The following is a 21,876-nucleotide window of genomic DNA, read 5'->3' as shown; positions in this document are numbered from 1 at the left end:
TGTCTATTTTACTATATATTAACTATGGCTTTACACTGCCAAGAATAAACATGCATGAATTCATGTTATATTTCAGGGCCTTGAGTTTCTGTTGGAAAGATAAAGAGGAAAGTAAGAAAATCTTTCAGAAACACCAGTATCACATTAATTCCTTTGTACAGAAAATTAATTACATGACCAGAACTTAGAGCAGAAAGCATCTTCATGCTCTCGCTACATAAGGCACAATGTAACGTACAAGAAAATGGAGGATCAGAAGGGTCAAAAACAGTAAAGAAACAGAGGCCTGAACAAATGGCCCTTTTTGACTCATGCTCTAATAATTCTTGGTCAAATTTCATGTCAAAAAATGCTGCAATTGCTTATTTTTTAATGTTTAACAGGAAATGTTAATTAAATGGTAATTAATTACCTACCTGATTAGTGTTTCCTACAAGGTAATTTGATGTGGATTTAGGTTAGTTTTCTAAGTTCAAGTTATTTTCTCCAAAAATCATTTTGTGTTCTCAAAATGGTTTCTGGAGAATAATAACCTATATTTTAAGAGCAATCTTCTGGATGATCAACATGATGACAAGATTTGGCAGGTTACCTAAATGGCAGTAGAGTAACATGTACTAAATGTTGTGTTACGAGCTAAAAAAACTTTCCTTTTTTTTTCATAATGGTAAGCTCCTCTGACTTCCTCTTATTCTCTTACATACAAGAGGCTTAAAAACATATTTATTGTATCTATTTTCTCCAGTTACACATCTGATTGCAGATCTGACATGTCAAGGGAGTTGCCAACAGCTCTGCTTTTTGGCAGCTCAATGTCTCTGAATGCTGATACCGTGCGTCACATGTAAATTCTCAGATCACACTTGCAACTACAATCCAAGCACTGCCATAGACAGCTGATGAGTGTTCCTAAGGAGAAGGAAAGTCTCTACAACCCACTGTGTAAACAATACTTGATCTGCAGCATTCATACAACCATAGAATTGTTAAGGTTGGAGAAGACCTCTAAGATCATCAAGTCCAACCATCAACCCAGCAGCACCACCACGTTCACCACTAAACCATGTCCTCAAGTGCCGTAGCTACGTTTTCTGAACACTTCCAGGTATGGTGACTCCACCCCTTCCTTTGGAAGTCTCCTTCAATGCTTTACAACCCCTTCTGTGATTTTTTTCCTAATAACCAATGTAAACCCTCCTTGGCACAACTTGAGGCCATTTCTTCTCATCCTGTCACTTGTTACCAGGGAGAAGAGACCAACACCCACCTGGCTACAACCCCCTTTCAGATACCTCTGGAGAGTGATAAGGTCCCCCCGAGCCTCCTTTTCTCCAGGCTAAACAATCCCGGCTCCCTCAGCCACTTCTCATAAGACTTGTGCTCCAGACCTTTCACCAGCTCCATTGCCCTTCGCTGGACCTTGTTCCAGCATCTCAACGTCTTCAATTCAGTGCTTGATTACACACTGTTGAAAACTACTGAAAACTCCTTAACAATGTGCTCCTTTTTTTTTAGTCCAATTCAGGCTGTCATTATAAAACATGTTACATCTTTGAAGAGCAGTTCTGAAGTTGGTTAAATTCCTAGCATGTGCTTGTCCATTTGGGAGTCTCACAGGGTGTGATCATCAGCACACCGATCCTCCCATACGTACTGTGTAAAAGGACCATTTCCTCCTCTCTGCACGTAGTCTCTGTTCTCTATTGCACTTCTGGGCAAAAGAGTCAAACTGGGAATTTGCATCTGCTCGGGTTTTAATAATATTATTCAGAAATACATCTTTATTAGCTGAATTTCTGGTCAGCCACTGCTAAATCCTGTCCAGGTATAAGCTGATTTGAAGCTTTGATGTTTAATTGAAATGCATTCTTGAGCCTGTTGTTAGTACTGGTCAGTATGCTGGAACATGCAGCCTGACTTCTTGTGATACAAGCTGTCAGGGTGATGCAGACACTTTGTTCCAATAAAGGCTAAACCCACAAAACTGCTCTTCTCTGTAAACAACACACAGAGCATTCAAGAAAACCATAGTAAAAGGTCATTTTGTAAGTGGCAAAGCAAAGATCTCCAAAATAAGTACATACTGGATTTACAGTGACCCTTACAATGTTTAGCTCCTTCCCTGTGCAATGCAGAAAAGTGCTAGAGGATTGGAAGAGTTTGTGGTCCTAGAAGTAATGATATGTCTCACTCAAACATTAAGAAAGACACACCACTGATTTTAGTCTTCTTTGTCAGCGCTCTGATCCACAGCTGAACCAGGCTTCTAGAGCAACCATTTATCATAGAATCATGGAAGGGACCTTAAAAATCATCTATTTCCAATCACCCTGCCATGGACAGGGACACCTTTCACTAAACCAGGTTTCTCAGAGCTCCATCCAACCTGGTTTTGAACACTCACAAGGATGAGGCATCCACAACCTCTCTGGTAAATCTTTTCTGGTGCCTTCCCACTTTCTTTCAGTTTGAAGCCATTCTCCCTTGTCCTATTGCTATATGATCTTGTAAATAGTCTCTCTCCATCTTTGTCACAGGCTTTTTTTTTTCCCTTTTACATCTGGGACTTCACCTAACTGCCATGACTTTTCAAACATCATGGAAAGTGACTTGGTAACTACATCAGTCAATTCCCTCAGGACTCTGGGATGCATCTCATCAGGTCCCATTGACTTACATTCAAGTTCCTCAGGTGGTCATGAACATGATCTTTACTCACAGTGGGATCATATTCATTATATTGAACTGTCTTGAGATCATATACCCTTAGTTCTGAGTATAAATCCAGACTTTCAATCTCATACAAAAACATGCAAATTCTAGTTTGGCTCTTCTAATCTTCTCCCTACATAACCTTGCAATATCCTTATATTCCTCACAAGTTACCTGGCCCTGCTTCCCGAGAGGATAGATTCTCTATTTTTCTCTAAATTCCAGCCTAAATTCTCTGTTTAATCAGGCTGGTATTTTTCCCTGATGACTTGTCTTTCTTTCTACAGTTGGGGGCAGCATGCTCCTGAATATTTAACAATTCCTTTTTAAAGCACATACAGCCTTTCTGAACTCCTTTGCACTTCAGAAATGACTGCCAAGGGACTCTGTCAATCAGTGTCCTAAACAGGCCAAAGTCTGCTCGTTGGAAGTCCAAGGTGGAAGTTCTGCTGGTACCATGTTGCATTGGGGATACTGCAACATGCATATATCAAACCAGGAGTCCCGTGGAAAGGAAATATATATGGACAGACAGATTCTTGATAGCTGTTTCAGAGAGATGTTTATTTCTCCAGCCGCATGGCCGGAGCTCTGCTGAGGAACTGTTCCAGTCACGGGACCAAGGGTCCTTCTGCCCGCGCAGGGAACACAAACCAACCAATGGGAACGAGGCTGAGCAGGGGCAGGGAAACCCCGTGTCTGTGCCCTCAGGGCCCCTCTCCCAGGGCTACACGGCAGGAGAGGGACCCCAACAGTACCCCTCCTTATTTCACCCAGTACTGAAACTCTAATGTTTCCTGGTCACTATGCCCAAGACAACCATGGACTAGCAAATCACCCACCAGTCCTTCTTTGTTCACAAAAAACAGGTCTAGCAGGACACCTCCTCTGGCAGGCTCATTTACCAGCTGTGTTAGGAAGTTGTCTTCCACATACTCCAGGAACTTCCTACACTGCTTCCTCTTTGCTGTGTTATATTTCCAGCAGACATCTGGCAAGTTGAAGTCACCCATGAGTACAAGGGTGAGCAACCATGAGACTTCTGCCAGCTGCTTATAGAATGCCTCCTCTGTCTGTTCGTGCTGGTAGGGTGGAATATAACAGACTGCGACCACCATGATGTCCACCCTGCTGACCTTCCCCCTGATCTATGCCCACAGACACATGCAGTTCCACCCCACCACCTCTCCTGCTTTGTCTGTCTCTTTGGAAGAGCTTATAAGGTATCCATTGCAGTGCTCCAGTCATGAGAGTCATCCCACCATGTTTCCATTATAGCAAATACATAGTTTTCCTGTTGTACAATGGCTTCCAGCTCCTTGTGCTTGCTGCCTGTACTGTGTGCATTGGTGTAGATGCACTTCACGTGGGCTAGTGGTTTTGTCCTCTTACAAGCCTGCTACCCCCTAGGCTGATCTCTAGTGAGCCTGGTCTTATCCATTTCCCCCTTTGAGCCTAGTTTAAGACCTCTCTGAGGTCTTAAATCAGACTTGAATGAGTTAAGACAAGACAGACTTAAATGTGTCTTGAATGAGTTAAGAAAAATATCTATGAGGCAGGTGTGTTGTAAAGATTTGTGCTGTATTGTAAGTGGCTTTGTTGAAGATAATTATCACATCACAGCGTAATGCTAAATGAGATACCTCAGGTCGGTTGAGAATTTAACCATATTGACATTTCAGGATTCAGCAGTGTATGTAATGTTTCTAGTATTGGCAGGGTGGAGTGAGAAGATGCTATCAGACTTATTTTGTACTAGCTCTGGTCTATAAAAAATAAATGTCTTACACTGAGGAAACAGTAATTACCTCTATTCTCTCATTTTTCAAAGACTGAGAAGGGATGGTAGTTTTCTCAGTCTTTGAAAAAATATTTTTGAAAGAAACCATCTCACAACACAGGAGGGGAAGATAGAAAAGAATTGATGTTTCTGAAATAAGAAAATTTTCATAACAGAAAAAAAAAAACAGATAGCATTTTAACAACTGTTTTGGCATAGATCTCAATGTAGTATGTGAAAAGCTGACATGATCTTATTTACAGATTTCCTTTGTTTCTTTAACTACAGTTAGAACAAAATACTTCATAAAATGCATTCTAGAATCATTTTAATTGTTAGCAAGCAGAGTTGTCTGAAAATAGCTTTATACATACAGCTGTACTTATATACAATGTGTACAGAAGCACAGTAACAGACTTCCAAAATGTGCATATTGGGTTAGCAACACACCTAGTAAAGCTCCAGACAGATTAAATAATTCCCCCCCATCGTGCTACAAGAATTTTAGAGGAGCTATATACAATTTAGTTTATTTACTTGAAACATACTTTAAATATTAAGTCTGGGAAATAATGAGCCAAAACTGTGCTGATTTCCTGACAAGAAGGAGTTATAGTCTACTTCGGAACACCTTCCCTTCACAACAAAAAGGAGCAGACTGTAGCTTGTCATTCTGCCAGAAAGCTGGCTCATGCTGTCCATACCACACACAGCAATTTAAGACATTGAGTGGAGAGCATGAATCAAACAGAAGCATCAAATCTACTACAAATTAGATTATTCTTTTTCCGGTAGGGCACCTGTATCATCTGGTAATGCCCACATCACAAAAATTCATTTAGGAAATAAAAACCACAATGGATTTAGAAGTTCTGTGAAAGGCTATGCAGCATAGAAAGATTGCCAAACACAATAAGGAGTAAGGAACAAAAAAACCTCAGCAGAAATAAACAGAAAACTTGATTGCAGTCAATGATATACATCAAGAATTGACAAAGGAAGACTTTAAGCTTTAGTGCTTTGCAGGTGTAAAATCTTTGTGAGTAGAAAGGACTCAAGACTGATCAGAAGAGCAGAATCCACAACTTTGTTTGGCATCCAGGAGGAATTAGTGGTATAAAATTAAAAAAGAGTTCTAAGAACATGTGGGCTCACACAGAACTAAGGGATGAAGAAAAAGAGCCAAATGGAGAAAATGGATGAAGCAGTGTTAGGCAGTTAGGGATGTGTCCTGGCTCCAGCCAGAAAAGGGTTCATTTCTGCAGTAGCCAGGAGGGACATCGCCGGGACCCTGAGGTTATTCTATACCACCTCATGCCAAAGCAGGGGGTGGGGGAGGGATGGTGAAGTGAGCGGCCCAGGTAGCGCCAAGTTCCCCATGGTGATCACTCGCATATGAATCCTTCACCTCTTGTTACTAATTTTAGCAACAATCTGCTATTAATATTGGTGTTGCTACTGTTTGTTGCTTATTTCATTGCTGTTTCTAGTAAATTGTTATCATCTTAACCTTTGATATTTACCTTTTGTGCTTCCAATTTCTCCTCTCCATCCCGCTGCAGGGGGAGGGAGAGAGGGAATGGGGAGTGAGACAGTGGCACATGTTTCAGTGATAACATGTGTTTCAGTGATAACACTAAATTGGGGAATGCCATTCCTAAACTATGACAGAGTGACAATTTTCTAAACCATTCCACACAGATTTACAAGTTCATATTAATCAGCTCCTTTGTATAAAGACTTCCAAGGAGCCGCTGAAGCCACAGGGCAACTGCAACCAACTAAAGTAGGCCATATGGAGCCAGCCTACGCTGAACTTAATAAGTTTTCTCATTTGAATGCTGCACACAACTGTAAGTACATTGCATCCCCCTATAGGTCTCACCAACTGGACCATGCTGGTTGACATTAAGAACTTCAATCTGTTACTTTCCCTGTTGAGTGGTTACAACTGGGGGGTTTTTTTCCAGATAATTAGCTAGAACACTTACAGATTACATCAATATAACTTCTCACTGCTTTAAAAATTGGGGTAGAGATATAACTAGTCTTGAAGAAAGAGGAATTGAGAAAGAAATTTTGTACTTCAGGTGGTTCACAGACTTACAAACAGAACTAAATAAGAGCAAGTGTATATTAAGGACAAAGAGAACAGCAAACTGATACACTGCATTAGCACTTCAGCTTTTTGAAATTATAAGACTAGCAACTAATTCTGAAATCCAATCTAAATTTCTAGTGTACTCTCTAGTATTCACCTTAAAGAAGTCACTGCAGAAGTCACTACAGGATACAGTGTAGTGACAGAGACACTGTGAGCACCTTCTCTCTGGAGCTCAGACAGAAAAGCTAACATCTCACCTGGCTTGGGAATGATTATTTGTCAGATTCTATGCCACTGTATAAGGGGGGAATCATCTCTGACACCCCCCTCCAAAAATTTTATATGAACAGCCTTGCATAAGTAGCAGCAATAAGCTTCAGTCATTGTGTCTGTTTGACTACCTGTGCTGACATATGAGCTGATTAAAGAAAAAATAAATTAAAAATTAAAAGTTTAATTGAATCCAAAATGCCTAACAATCCTAATCAGCAATGCTAGCACATACCACAGAGCTAAAATCATGCAAAATCTGTTAAAGCAAAACACAAGCCTGGATCAATATTCAGTTAAAAATACATATTTTCAGATCAGAAAATCTATACCTTTTAAAGCAATGTTATATCAGATACACTGCTTTCCTTTATGTTAAACATATATTAGTATCTCCTTTAAAGTACAATATGATGCCAGTCAGTTTTGTTTTCTCAATGAAACATACTGTTCATTCTATCTAAGAGTCTGACTAGGTGTGAAGTAACCTCAGATTGGCCAGAATTTAACAGATCCTCTCTTCTGAAGACTGTCAAAGAACAAGTGTCAGAAGTGAGTTACAAGCTGCAAAGGAGAAGTTCCGATTTATTTCACAGTCAAAAATCACACCCATTAAATCATAATGACATTTCTTGTTTCAAGTTGTGCCCATTCAGTTGTGTCATGGTAGTTACTGGGTTCCTGGTATTGCTTTTCAGGGAAGTCATTTGAATGGCAGAAGAGTTGCGCAAGTAGCTGGCAGATCTCTCTTTCTGAGCTTTCTTCCTGCAGCGAAGCTGGTTGTTGAAATGTCTTCTAAAACTCTCACTGAGAAAATACAGTGCAAATGGGTTGACACAAGAGTTGCAGAAGCTTAGCACTCGGGCCACTAAGGTAACAACCATATGTCCCATCGATGGATCGATCTTATTGTAATGAAAAGATCTGTACATGTATAGCACATGGTTAGGAAACCAGCAGATAGCAAAGAAGCCAACAAAAACTAAAACAATTTTTGCCAGACGCTTCCGAGTTTCCATCTAAAAAGATGAAGAGAACCCAAATAAACAACAGTGAATAGAACTACCCCACATAACAGACTTAATTAAAACTTGTAGCATTTTGTTCTATATTAGCGTTAACAATTATCATAAGCAAGGCCAGCAAAAATGCTTCCTTTGGGGCCTGAATTACTTTTGCTATCTCATTTTACTTTCCTTTTCCTCTTTCAGTTTACTTTCAGTGAAAGATCTTAGCTGTTTGCAGTTACCGAAGTACACAGCAAGAGTGATTCATGACCCAAGGAAACACTGGCTTTTAGCCTGTAAGCATGCACCAAAGGATGTCATGAAATGTAACCTTTTCTGACAAAATCTCAGTGCTTGGCTTGAATCTTTGGTTTTAGTTAGAAAGCTATTTAGAAACTGTTGGCTTCAAAATCTAGAGATATCATGAGATAGATGTTTACTAGGGTGTTAGCTATACAGTGGTACTTATATCCCTTTGTTTTTCACTAAAGGTCTCAGCTTGCACCTCTCTCCTAGAGAAACCACCAAAATTGCATTACACTGTCTGAAGCATCTTAATCCCAGAGTAAGGTGAAAGGTTCCATTAATTGCAATAACATCACAAAATGTACCTTAATTGCAGTGCTAAGGTAAAACAGATTACAATGTAGATACTTAAAAGATGGCAGGACACGAGCCTACACAGTGGTTCCAAACTGAGAGAGGGAGATAAACTGGCCAGGTAGAAGGCACCAGAGAGAGGCAGAAAGTTTATCCATATTCCTCCTAAAAGATTTATTATGTATATCAGGCAAAGAAAGGAAAGTTTTCTACTCTGCTCAATTTTCTGGGAAAAAAAAAATCAAGTGAATTTATTCTAACAGTTTTTCAAAATCTGTGAAATTAAATGGTTTTCTTAGGCCTATCTAAACAAAAAACAGTGGGGAATTCAAAAAAGATGGGAAAACTCTAGCAGTCAAATTTGGTAGCGTTTGCATTCAGACAGATTGCAAGAACAGACTAAGAGGTGCAGAAATATAGTGTGAATATTACACTTGGCCTAAAGAAACATGAGCTGATAGCAAGAGTCTGAATTTATTTCCTCTTGCTGGGAGATATGCAAGTACACCAGAATTTTCTGTTCTTCTGAGCCTCATAGATTAACAAAGAGAAAAAACTAAGTAGAATGAAAAAATATATTCTTACTTTGAAAATACATGTGAGTACAGAAATGTAGTATAAATTAAATATTGTTTCCATCTAGAGGGTTCAGCCAAAAGGCTCTCTATATTTCACAGGAAAATAAAATAATACATGAGGTGCTAATATGTATGCACTTTTGACAAGAAACAGACTAGAGTAGAAATGAAAAGGACATAAAGGAATGTAGTCTTTCTGAAAGAATATGTGCATTTAAGGAGATTTCTGTGAGTATGAAAGTAGTTTTCTAAATTACTGGCAGAGAAAACTGTTCAAAACTGTCTAAATGGGCATAAGTATTTTTCTCTATCAATACTAATGCTTTTGCAAAGTAGTTGAGGCACTTTCATTGCAAAAGCTGTTGTTTGTACATATTTGTGCTCCTGCTAATGTTGCTATCTTATTGCTTCCTGTGCCTTACGGGGAAGATTGGCTTTGTCCAGCATTTTAAAATGCTTTGTCTCAAAGGCATACAGAATCTATACCGAGAGTTTTATAGCATCTATAACAGAAGGGATATTAGAAAAGTGCAAGTTCAGTATTGTATCTGAGAAAGTCAAAAAAGAATCGGTTAATGCTCTATGTTTACATTTCCAACACTCCTTCATCCTAGAAGTCTTAGATCCCCTAAGTAAAATTTTCCCTGCCTATGTCAGTTTTCTCATTTCCAAGCACAAATAAAAAGGGACAATTCACAAAACATTCATGTAAGATTTCTTTCCTAAAATGACTGCCTATAGAAATAGGTGAAGCCACTGTCATTAACTAAAAAACATCATTCCTCGGTAAGAATACAAGTAATGGTTACAGTAACAGCACATACAAACATATATACCAATTTCATTTACTGTTAGGAATGTGCATTGATGGCAATGAATTTATAATTTTCCTTGTTCATATTAATTTACATACTGGGCTTAATACCGAGTAATTGTGAAAACAAGGAAAATTTTCAGATAATCCTTGGCTTAGTTCACGTGGAATCTGAACTAATCCTCTGCAAAATCCAACAATTTGGATGTTATAATTCCTTGAGTTTCATTTATAAATGTATAAAGCACACAAATCTTTTACTGGGATGTAAAAAGCAAATGGCTTACCTGTCTTTTGGAATGCTCGCTGTGTTCCCCAGGGATGTTGTGAGCACTTTTTATTAAACTCTTTGCAATATGATAGTAGTAGATACTAATAATAACAAGAGGGACAAGGAAATACACAAGGAAAAGCAGCACAGAATGGATCTTTGGGTGCATGTCATCTGTCATGGGGTATGGTATGCATGCTGTGAAAGTGGCATTATCTGTGTCATTGATGTGAGCCAGTTCGGAGAACACTGCTTCAGGAACTGCTAGGAGCATGGAGATTACCCAGATGGCAGAGGCTTTAAGACAAGTCCATAGCACTGCACTGGAAGTCTGGATGTCCATGGGATTTACAATTGCTTTGTACCTGAAATTGATCAAAATGCAGATGCAAATTAAAAGGTATTCAAATTCAAATGGGATGCACAAGGTTACTTCATATCTTTGATTAGAATAATGCCATGTTTTTTCTTATTTGAAATGTCAAGGGGCTTGTAATCATTCTTAATCTAATCGCTACCTTTTTTTGTAAGCACTCATCAGAGGAGGCAAAAGGAGCCCTGGATACAACCTATGGCTGTGTCCTATGGCCCATTCTGTGCCAGTGTGGTGACAGTGAAGAATCAGCCATGGCTCTACCCTTTCCTTCTCCAAACACCCCCAGCAAATCTCCAGATGTGCATCCTACATCCCATACTTCCACCTGACTCTTGTACCAGCACATGATCACTTAGTGTTTCCTTCCTTCTTTCCTTGGCTCCTGTAGCCCAGGGCTCTCTCTTTCTGCCACCACAACTTTCCCACTCTAGGATGCTCCCAGCCCCCTCAGGGGAATGTATGCATCTTCATAAAGTCAGGCATAAATGACTCCCAAGGGCCTGTGCAGGAAGTATTACTCTTACATAAACATTTCCACATCAATAGTTGGAAGCTGCTGCTCTACACTGCGTTTTGGAAAACTGTCTCATAATGTATGATTGCATATAAAACTTTGTGGAATTGATCATTTCATAGCCCTTGCAATGGAAACAGGAAGAATTGCAGAGAATGGAAATATCACACTGGAGCACTGTAAAATAAATTAATAGAAGTAGACTTTGGTCAGGAATCTTTTTATTAAAAAATAAAAATCATTGCAGGAAGTGATACAAAGTCAAACTTTCCACAAGAAAATGCTCATGCTGTAAGGACAAATATAATTTGAGAAAAATATTTCAAGGATACCTTAAAGTTCTACTTAGATCTTTTATTTAATTTATTTTTTTAATGTAAGTAAATTATGTTTTAATGTTTTTATTAAAAACAAAACCTTAAACAAAACATTTCATTTTGTCTAAGTTGTGGCAATATGGAAGCTCATGGGATTTTTTTAACTTCTTTAATTTTTTCGTTTCTACTTTCAATTTGATTTGGGATGGCTGGGTTTTTTTTGAAAGAGCAGAAGTTTTGAGAAATGGAAAAAAACTACACTTCTTTAATATCCAAAGAAAATTTTACCAGGAAGAGGGGAGTTGGGAGAGATTCATACTCCAGGTACATAACTTTGTTCTTCCTCAGGTGTTTGTAGTGAGGGGAGAAGTACTTTCAAAGAGTGATTCATATTTTAGGTATATTAAATCACCCCCTAGGGTGCTTATTTTTTTCTCTGTTAGCTACGCAATGAGCTTAGGTTAAGGAGAACAGTAACTTAGATGCCTCTTCTTTGTGATAAAATTCCATATCCATGCCTGTAGATAGATATACATGCATACAGGTGTATAAATATGTACAGGTATGAGCATGTGTTTAAATACTTCCCAAGGATTAGTTTATGCCCAAATATAACATGGATGCTGAAGGGAATGCTGATAAATGGAGCTGTGATCCCAAATACCCCTTAGGGCTAATTTGCAGGTCCTGACAGATAGTTTATAGCCCCCCAACACCTTAAGCAGATGTTTGCAACTGTCTATGCCATGAAAATGTCTGGAGCAGAGCATTGTCGTGGTACGCAAGGAAACCTTTCCATCAGAGAATGTGTGAGTCAAAATGTGCCTTGGGGTCCTCTTTCTCAGGATTGTGATAAATTGTTTAATCACTAAATAATTAAAAATAATGGCTATTAATGTTCATATCCTCTCTCAATTCAGAGAGAATTTTTAGTCTATTTTCACCACAATCATGGAGTAGAAAACAAAACTCAGCGAACTGTGTCTGTTAATTTATATTTACCATTTCTGCTAACACACACTGAGAAACTCCCTGGACACCAAGGTGTAAAGAAAGCCTTTATACTGCCATAGGAAGGACAGAAGCTTCTGCACAAAGCATGAGTACTCCCCAGCACAAACTGTGACCTTATTATTCAATAATTGCTTCCTATTGCTGTCTGCCTTTATTTCATTACATAAAGACAGACTGTCTATTTTTGAGGTGACGTCAAGTCCTTGCATCTGCTCATTTTTTTGAAAAGTTTGCATTCTTAGGGAAGAGCTGGTGCGGGGGTTTTGGGGCGGGGGGGGAGGGGCATTGAATAAAAATAGTGGTTTGTACTACAGATTTTTTTCCTCTCCTTTTCCATTTCATTGCTTCAAAATATTTTGACCACAGTCCTATTGTATCCTATGACCCAAGAAAATGACCAGGTCACAAATAATTGTTTTAGCAGCAATTTGGCCTAGTTAATCTCTAAATGGAAGACTTTTTCAGAAGTCTTTACATTAGCAGAAGATGTGACATATATTGGTACTTTAGCATATACTGCTGTTTCAGCAAATTGTATGCTTTTCCCTGAGCCATGACTTACTCCAAGTTGGAAGGCATTGGAGCAGAGTGCCCTTTTTCACAAAACAGCTGAGTTTAGCACAAAAAAAACCCCCTTCTTTTATTCTACTTGCTACTTTACTGACTACAAGGTGGCACTTTTCTTCCTAGGACTCAGCCCTCACAGTACTCAGTGTCAACGGGAAGAAAAATGCACTAAATGCTTTACAAACCTGTCATCTTGTTTATATCTTTGAAAAGCTATAGAGTGAAAAGAAACAGGTTACAGATAAAATGAAATGTAAACTGAGTGTAATGAGAAGTGTTCCCAAAGAGAAAACCCAACTTTTTCCTTTATATAAAACCAGTGTAAGGCTAAAACATACTGCCAACCATTCAAATTACAAAGACCATATGTTCTATCAATAAAAACCATGTCAGTAAATTAGACTAAGGGTGCAAATTAGTCAAATTAGTAAATAAATTCATCTTTTTTTTATTTGACTGATGAAGAGCAAATTATACGTTGCCATGAAGTTCAGGAAATAATTACAAATATGCATTTGGTTTTAATTAAAAGCCTTCTTGTAAATTCCGTCTTCCTACATCCTCTCTCATTATCACTGCTGACAATGGGACCCAAACTCGGGAAACACTTCCTGTCTTTGGAGCTGTGGTTTCTGCCAACAGACACCAGCATGAACTTGCCCCTTCTCATTCTGCAGACTGATTTTCTTTTGTATAGCATTTTTTTTCCATTTTAAAGAAGTCTCCTCCCTTCTACACAATCCCAAAACAAACTGATGAAAAGAATATCCTCTTCCTCCAGAGTTATAACATTTTGCTACCTTCTAAACTCCATTCTATTTTACCTACCTCTCCTAACCTTTGTTTTCAGAGACTTTCTAAAGGTATTTCTCAGCTTCAATTTAGAATGGAAGGTTCTATTCCTGCCTCTCCTGCATCCAAAATGCAGTTCCCTTCCCACACACTTGATTTCAAAAGAAGCTGCTCCTTGACTAGGCCTAAGCTGTCATTCCATTGCTTTGCTACTTTTTTTCTAGAGCACTTTGTTGTGATGATCTTAAAAAAAATTTAAAAGAAAAACCCAAAACAACTAGACAATACTTAGGCAGCCACTGGAAAATAGCCTACCATTCTAACTAGATTTGCTTCAATGTCTCCTTGCCCTTTGGATTCTGCATGGTCTTTTGTCCTTAAAAGCCCTTTAGGTCAAGGACTTTATTCTTGTTACTTTTTATATAGTACCTACCACAAATAGGACCCTAATTTATCACCTAGTTTCCTACATGACATCATGTAGGATGAAAATAAATTTAATAATGAAGTGTCATAAGCCAAGCAGAGACACAATTGAGGCAGGGCAGATTCATATTACTTTGCTTTGATTTTCAATTAAATCGAGAAGCTGGAGGAGTTGGTATTATTTGCCATATTATAAATAAGCATTTAAAGCGATGTTGCTATGCCATACTTCTACATTTCCTGCAAACTAGAGTAATTTATCAAAACCATTCATATGTTAGTTTTTAATTGTGTCCCTGCAGGGTGCTTTCAAATACAAAAATCCTAACATGAAAGCCTATAAATAAATCTGAAAAGGAAACATGGTTGTATGGTCAGTATTTGCTAAAAATACTAATATCATGTCCAGTTGTTGTCCACTTGACTACGGTAGAATGAAATTTTGGATGGGACCAAAGCCCTTTTCCTTTTATGGGCAGTTCAACTGGCCCAACTCCAGTTGAATCATTAAGAGGAGAACAATTTTTCTAGCTGAAAACAGTGTGGGATCATTTGAGGTCCACTGTTGTGGGAGCTTCTTTCACAACACACAAATGAACTGAGATTCTCATTGTTCTATTTTATTCTTATAAATCCTTGCAATGTAAAGCAAATGTCTTTTTTTTTTTTTCAGGGAATATCAATATTTTTATTCTGTGCTTATCTCTTGAGAGCAGAGAATTGTGTTCACCCAGGAACAAGCATCTCTGAGGTCTGATAGTGAATATAATGCAGACTAGAAGACCATGTGTAAACACACTTAAAATCAATGTCAATGACGTGTGTTCTGTGTTTCTCAGGGGGAAAATCTTAAGATTTTCCTAAGTGGGAAAAGTTTTCCATTCTGTAAAAATACATTCGGTTGAGCCAAAAACTATCAATAACGCTTCAACGCTTGTTGATGATATCTCCACCCTGAAAAGAATCAAACCAGAAGTTTCCCAGGATGGTGGAGGGGTTTTTTCTGCATGAAATACATTACCTGTCATCCGCCCAGTGTTTCAGAGGATAAATTTTCTCTTTCCTTTTCATTTTTTCTTCTATTTCTACTTCTGCTTCTTGCTATTCACCTCACATTAGCCAACTATGCTTCTTACAAGCTCATGCAAATCTTGCAATGCTAGTTCACTGCCTGCAATCTGAATTTTTAGTTCTACTTCTCTAAAGCCATTCATTTATAACTGTACTAGTTAAAAGCACCATCAGTAATTTGTTAAATTCTGCTCCTCAAAGCAATATTAGTAAATTGTTTCACCGCCTATTATTCAGAAAAGATCTTATGTGTCAGTATTGCCAGCAAATTTATATTTAAGTTTGATAATTTCAAGTCACTGATGAACATATTTTTACATATCTTAAGACAGACAAATAGGTCTTCATTAGAGTTGCAGTTTCTCCAAGTTTCTACTGTGAAAAGACAGAGGAAAGGGGAGGGGAGGAGAGATGGAGGGAAGGGGAGGGGAGGAGAGGAATGAGGAACCATATCTAATAAATATGCTACATCTATATGAGTAAACTAAACATTGCCGTAGCCTGTTTTTAGGCCTGGAGGCCAAGTGGCATCTGTTAATCCTGTTAATCAAGTTAAACCTGTTAATCAAGTATTTGTCCCATCAAAGGTGTTCTTATGTCACATTACTTAGGAAGAAAGCAAATACAATGCTATTCCTGTTGTAGTAGTGTGAGTGACAGCTTTGCTGTCTCCATTAAAGTGCAGCAGAACTGCATTAGAGCTAACACATATAAACCCTTCATTAGAAATAAAATTCAATGTAGAAAAAGAAACAGAATTAAAATTAATCCTATTTTTACAGACCGCATAAAAACCAAGGCATAAATGACAGCTAAAGAGAAAAGAAAAGACTATGTGGAAGAAATCTAAAGCTGTCTGAAGGGGCTTCTATTTATTCCCCCAAAGGCTATTCACTCCAGATGACTTGGCATTTTGTGGGTACCACACAATAATGCAGTAATGGCCAGAGGGGCACATTGTAGTGCCCAGTCTTAATTCCCTGCCCCCGAGCCGTCCACACCAAGGTTAAAATGCGATCCAGACCTCTAACTCTGAAAAGCATCCTGGAAGCACCTTTCCACACCTTCCCTATGGGCCCAGTTTGCCTTCTGCATTAAATGTATGGTTCACCATGGACACAAACTGGAAAAACACTTCATGCAGCAGTGAGCAAGTTCACTGGATGGTTCAAATCAGGTTCATCCCTGGCTTCTGCCCTTTTTGCAGTGAGGAGATGCTGGCACACATTTTCTTCATGGATGCCATGCTTCACTCCCTCTGGCAATACTTATCACTTCTTTATTTTTATCCTCCTTGTCAAAGACCACACCAAGTCCTGAGACTTTCTCACCAGCATCCATTACCCCTGGCCAAAACTGCAGTCCAGGGACCCTGGAGAAACAAGCTCATCAAGGCCCCATTTTTCATTTCTTTCCCCACCACATATTTAGAAAGTGGATCCCTGGCCATCACCCACCAGCTCTGGGCACTTTCAGGGTGTGCTGAGTGCTATTGGGTGTGTTCTGTCCTACACTCCCCTTAGTTCCCCTCTTTTTTTTTTCTTACATTTTTGTCTTTCAGCCCTCTTCCTTTTCCTTATTTGTCATCCACTCTATTAAGTTTTCTCTTTCTGTTATCCACCTTCTCTTTCTTCCTTGGTTTTATAAACAAGATAAATATTATGGTTTGTAGAGGTGATCCAGTTTCTCCACAATAGAGAAAAGTCAGTGGCCATGAGGGGCAGGGTCGCTGTCCCTACATATCTCCTGTGTGGCAGTGAGAAGGGACAACTGGCTCAGCAGCACAGCTCCTGTGCTGCCTTCTCCATCCCATAGGAGAGGGACACTCCATACTGCTCTGACACCAAAACCCTGCACCGTCAGGGCTACCACTGCATGATGTCTGCTACCACCACCCCCAGCTCCACCACTGACCTGCCCCCACATGTGTGAGGCTGCAGCAGGGCACCACTCCCCACACCTGGCAGCCAGACCTCCAGGAGCTCAGGGGTGTGAAGGACTAGCTGCTATTCTTGTGATGGGGATGAGCAACCTCAGGCAGATATGCTGCTAAACTCCATCTGCAAGTCTGCTCTAGGGAAGTCTGGAAAGTATTGTTAAAAATTACGTATTACATTTGTACACACACAAAAAAAAACCCCAAATTAACACTCAATCTCAGTACAAGATAATGAAGCTTCCAAATAAAAGGCACGATTGTCACACTGAAAGCATTACTGATGCTGAGAAGGACATCTGTGACAAAAAAATCCGTATGAAATGCATTCAATTAGTACTACTTTTTCTTCCTTATAGCTTCAGTTTGTTGGCAACACTCATTCAGAGTTTGTAGCTTCTGTAGCTACTTCTGTTAAATGTATCACATACATGGAAATTGTCATGCAGAATTTCCACATAAAGTGCTAATTAGACTGTGGAAACAAAGACAACCTCCTTTATCCCAATTCACGCAGGCATGCTGCAAAGAATCCTAAATATTCCAAAATCTGTTCTTTAGTGTAATCAATATCTGGCCTTCTATACAGTCTCATGGTAAGAAGGAGCAAAAAGCAGGAAGGGCTTAAATTATCCTATATTAAAATGTACTTTGAGCAATATCTGTGAAAGAAGAGGCCACTAAGAAGACATTGTGTACCAGACCAAACATGCACTGGATTATAATGGAGCCCTCTTGGTGCCATCACTGCTTACAAACTGCTAACATCCTATGCTAGATTCACTTATCTGGAGAAAACACTGCCCCCAGCCGGGCCTCACCTCCTCGGGACCTCTTGGGTGGAGGATGCTACCACCACTTCTGATCTGCCAGCATAACCACCCACAACTGATCTAGTTATGACACACATTAGAATCTGGCTACAGATTAGCGTGGCAGAAACCCCTCCACGCCAGTGCCTCCCCTCTAGTTTAACCCAAGTGTTATACAAAGACCATAGATTTGACTCCAACCCAAACTCCACTGAAAGTTCAGCCAGATTCACTCAGCAATCTCCTGGTCTCCCAGGAGACTGGTCTCCAAAGTGAGTGGCTGATCTTCTAACTGGAAAATAAAAGTTTTTGTTCTCAGTAACCAAAAATAAAACTACAAAGGTTAAAGAAACATTGTTAAATTACTGATATTAACCATTTCTGACATTGGCATATACTGTGAACTCCAAAATGATGGAGGAATGTATTTATAATGAGCTTATTAGGTCTCAGGACACAAATTGTAGCTGTTTTCTAGTATGTGCTATTCTAGATGCACTAAGTGTAAACAGATTCAGCATTATAAATTCTTGAATCTTTACTGATATAAAAAAAAGATATAAATTATCTGGAAAATCAATGAATGCTCCAAAGCTATACAAAAAGCAAATTAATTAATCCTTAAACATTAAATCACCAGCATTCCCTCACATAACATTTCTCTAGAGAGATGATCTCCACTAAGTTCTTCCCTTTTCAAATAAGACACCAGAAGATTTTAAGGAGTGGAAATAGAGCAGAAAGAGAACTGCAGAGTTTCCTTGGCTCTGTAAGGACAGATTTTTAAATACTATTTAATTGAGGTAATCAGAGAGTTAGAGGTGTTCACTTTAGGTATGTTTTGCAAGCTCTTCTTCAAGACTATAATCCATTTTCACAAGTTACAAAGTCTTTATAGACGAGTATGTTAGGTCCTGATTCAAACACAACTGAAATTAATGGTCAGTGAAGACTACCCTCAGGTGGAACTAAACAATTTACTGAATTAGCTAAAAAAAAAAAAAAAAAAAAAAAAAAGTTATCCTCTAGTAATGAAAATAAAGGATTAAAAGTTTTAAAGAAACATTATTGTAAGTGCGAAGATATATTTCTATATTTCAACCCTTCACATCATGCACCAATATAATGCAGTGGCTCAGTTCAAAACTCAACAAAAGAAAGTGGGAGATTTTCTATGCAAAAGGAATTAAACATTTTCATTTCTGGCCAAAAAAATTTGCTTAGATAAAAGAATAAGAATAATTTCATATAATTTAGGTTTGCAATTACACTGCAAGATTTTGTCTTTTCAGAGCCTGAAGCATAGTCCTACAGCCACTCAGTTGCTACAAATTCCTTAAGTACCCATTCACAGTAATTGGGAGGAAAAACTGGGGATCCAACTCTTTGTTTCTTCCTAATTTGACAAGTACTGGAGAAGAAAGTGTTACTTTCTAGTTTGTTTGGGGGTATTTTTTTTTAACTTTTCAAAAAGTTCAGAAGCTAATAAGAATAGTTTGAACAAAAGTTTAAGACTGACAATTACAAGAGAGCAATTTGGTGTCTCTGAATTCCCAGAAGCTAAACTAGTTCTGACGGTCACCTCAGGTAACCTACTCTTCTATTAAGGCACAGACACATATACACACACACGCAGACACTTTCTCAGCAGAAGGAAATAAATTGATTAAAAAATACATCTGTGCCTAACTTGGTTTAAGTCACCCACTGCCTGTTCACATAACACTATGGCTTGGCAAGGGTCATATCTGGCATCTAAAACCTTACTCTAATGAATAAGATTTCAATATATGGACTGTTACAGGACCATCCCAGAGACGCAGAAGACCTAGTTCTTGCAGCTAACACCCTGGAAGCTGGGGGCCCAGGCACAGCCATTTTCAGACACCCTTTAATTTCAATTTGTACCACTTGCCATCAGTTAGTGAGAGAAGAAGAAGCATGGACACCTCACAGGTTGGAATGAGGGAATTGCAAACCAGGGATACATTATCTAGGGGCGTGATTTACCTTTCATCTAGCTCCAGCTGGCCTTAGCTCAAGTTGCAGAGAGCTGAAGTGGCAGCCCACCTTTCCTACCTGTCAGCACTGAGGGCAGTGAGGGTGAAGACAGAGACACCAACGGAGGTGAGCTGGATGACAGGGATGAGCTTGCAGCCCACTTCCCCAAAGAGCCACTCTTCAGAGAAGTACCGGGAGGCATCCACAGGCACACAGGTCACTAGCAGGAGCAGATCGCCAGCAGCAAGGCTGGAGATGAAGATGTTAGGCACGCTTCTCATGGCACTGTTGGAAATGAAGATCTTCATGAGGGTGATGTTGCCCAGCAAGCCGACAGTGATGATGATCAGGTAAAGTGAAGGGATCACACAGCGGATGATGAAGATGGCCGTGGCTCTCCCCGGGGACAGCAGGGCTGTGTCGGGCGCCAGGTGGACACTCCCATTCTCCCCGAGGGGCACTGCTATGAGCTCAGGCGGGGGCTCTGGCTCCATCCTCCAGCTTCGCGTGGACGGAAGGTCTCCAGTGCAAAGCGCAGTGGGAGCCACAGGAAAGCTTCACCTCTCTCTCTGCAAGTCAACCAACTTTCCTCCCTTCTCTCCTGCCTTTCTTCCTCCCCCTTCTTTGCCGAGTTTTCTCCCTTAAGAAATGCAGAGGAATGTCCGCCGGCGCAGTGGCGGGGAAGGGAAAAATTCCCATGCACTGCCCCTCAGGTGTTCAGACAAGACTCTCCCGGTCGGTAGGAGATCCTGAGCCTGGGGGGGCAGAGAACGCCGTCGGGACAGCCGCCACCTGCCCGCGTCCCCGGGAGCGCTCTGGGTGCGCCGCTGCGGCGAAGGCGCGGTCCGGCCGCCCCCCCGCGCCCGCGGAGCCGCCAGCGCTGTCCAGCGGCGCCGGTGCTGCCCGGGCCGCGGGGACGAGGGCGAGGCGCAGAGCGAGCCCGCTCCTCTCTCCGCAGCACCGGCTTATACCTGGTGCCGGGAGGGGCCGCCCCGCCCCGCCCCGCCCCTCCTCCTGCGAGTGCCCGTGCCCTCGCCCCAGCCCCTCGCCGCCGAGGTGGATCTTGCGGTGAAGGGAGAGGCGGATCCCGGAGCCGCCGCCGTCCCCGTCCCGCGGGGTCCCAGCCCCTGAGCGCGCTGTGAACGACGCGGGGAGCGGGAGGGGCGAGGGAAGCCTCTCTCCCCGCCGCTGCTCACCGCAAAGCAGCCCCCGCCAGGCTCTGCCCGGCAAACCGGAGAGCTGTCCGACACGTCGGAGAGAACGCGGGATCCCCTCCGGAAACCCCTCTTTCAGCATCTTATCCAGGTGAAACCTCAGTGCTTTGAAACGCAGGGTGGCGGGGAGCAAGGGGCTTGAGAATGAAGAGATTTTATTGCTGACATCCAGCTGTGGGTTCTGCACAGATCCTACTCAAAGACATCAGCTGTGTTTAAAGTTTTAAGGTTTGATTTGTGAAGCTGCATTTCACAATGGTCTCGACTATGGAAAGGGGGACAGGTGATGTGTTTTATCCATTACTTACTCTGCCAATGGTATAACAGTGCAGAATGAATGTTGTTTGCCTCTTTGAAGATTAGCATTTGTCCCTAATGTTTCTTGCTTTTCAGTGATGTCTTTTACTTCCGAGTGTCTGCACATGTATAGGCTTTCCAAACAGCTCCATCTGTTTCCAGCAGAAGCCATGAATGTAGGTAGCCGTGTAAATATGCTGAAAGACAGGCAGACCCACTGGACTGAAGTTTTCAAGACAAAATGTTAAGGCAGAAGAATAACAGCATTTGCCAGTAACGTGTTTTGCAGACTGATCCCTTTATTTCCTTTTCTCAAAAGGGAGGATGCATGAGCCTGTAGACAACTTGCTTGTTCATGTTACTACACCAGTTCTCTTGAAGTTCTGTGGGTTTATAACAGGTC

The 21,876-nt window shown here is 40.5% G+C and overlaps 1 protein-coding gene across 2 annotated transcripts; it reads right to left on the bottom strand.

Annotated features, from left to right (window-relative positions):
* Positions 1-4,803: 4,803 nt before the first annotated feature.
* On the bottom strand, positions 4,804-20,762 carry NMBR (neuromedin B receptor). Of its 2 annotated transcripts, none has more exons than XM_048299775.1 (3): positions 20,041-20,762; positions 10,153-10,501; positions 4,804-7,885 (listed from the first exon to the last, which is right to left on the bottom strand). In XM_048299775.1, exons 1-3 carry the CDS (start codon positions 20,454-20,456, stop codon positions 7,484-7,486), a joined length of 1,167 nt encoding a protein of 388 aa, XP_048155732.1. In that variant the 5' UTR covers positions 20,457-20,762; the 3' UTR covers positions 4,804-7,483. The 2 variants fall into 2 exon arrangements, with proteins under 2 accessions (XP_048155732.1, XP_048155733.1); XM_048299776.1 differs by having other exon boundaries at positions 19,972-20,133.
* Positions 20,763-21,876: the final 1,114 nt, after the last annotated feature.

The sequence above is a fragment of the Corvus hawaiiensis genome, chromosome 3, assembly GCF_020740725.1.
Source record: "Corvus hawaiiensis isolate bCorHaw1 chromosome 3, bCorHaw1.pri.cur, whole genome shotgun sequence".
NCBI classification, from domain to species: domain Eukaryota; kingdom Metazoa; phylum Chordata; class Aves; order Passeriformes; family Corvidae; genus Corvus; species Corvus hawaiiensis.
This window is presented reverse-complemented; position numbering and strand designations above follow the sequence as displayed.

What these genes read in the sequence shown, in the direction of transcription:
- NMBR (XM_048299775.1), bottom strand. Translation starts at nt 20,456, where the DNA reads ATGGAGCCAGAGCCCCCGCCTGAGCTCATAGCAGTGCCCCTCGGGGAG. An exon ending in ACTGCCCTCAGTGCTGACAG is followed by an intron (nt 10,502 to 20,040) that starts GTAGGAAAGGTG and finishes GATCAATTTCAG; the next exon opens with GTACAAAGCAATTGTAAATC. An exon ending in GCGAGCATTCCAAAAGACAG is followed by an intron (nt 7,886 to 10,152) that starts GTAAGCCATTTG and finishes TCATCTTTTTAG; the next exon opens with ATGGAAACTCGGAAGCGTCT.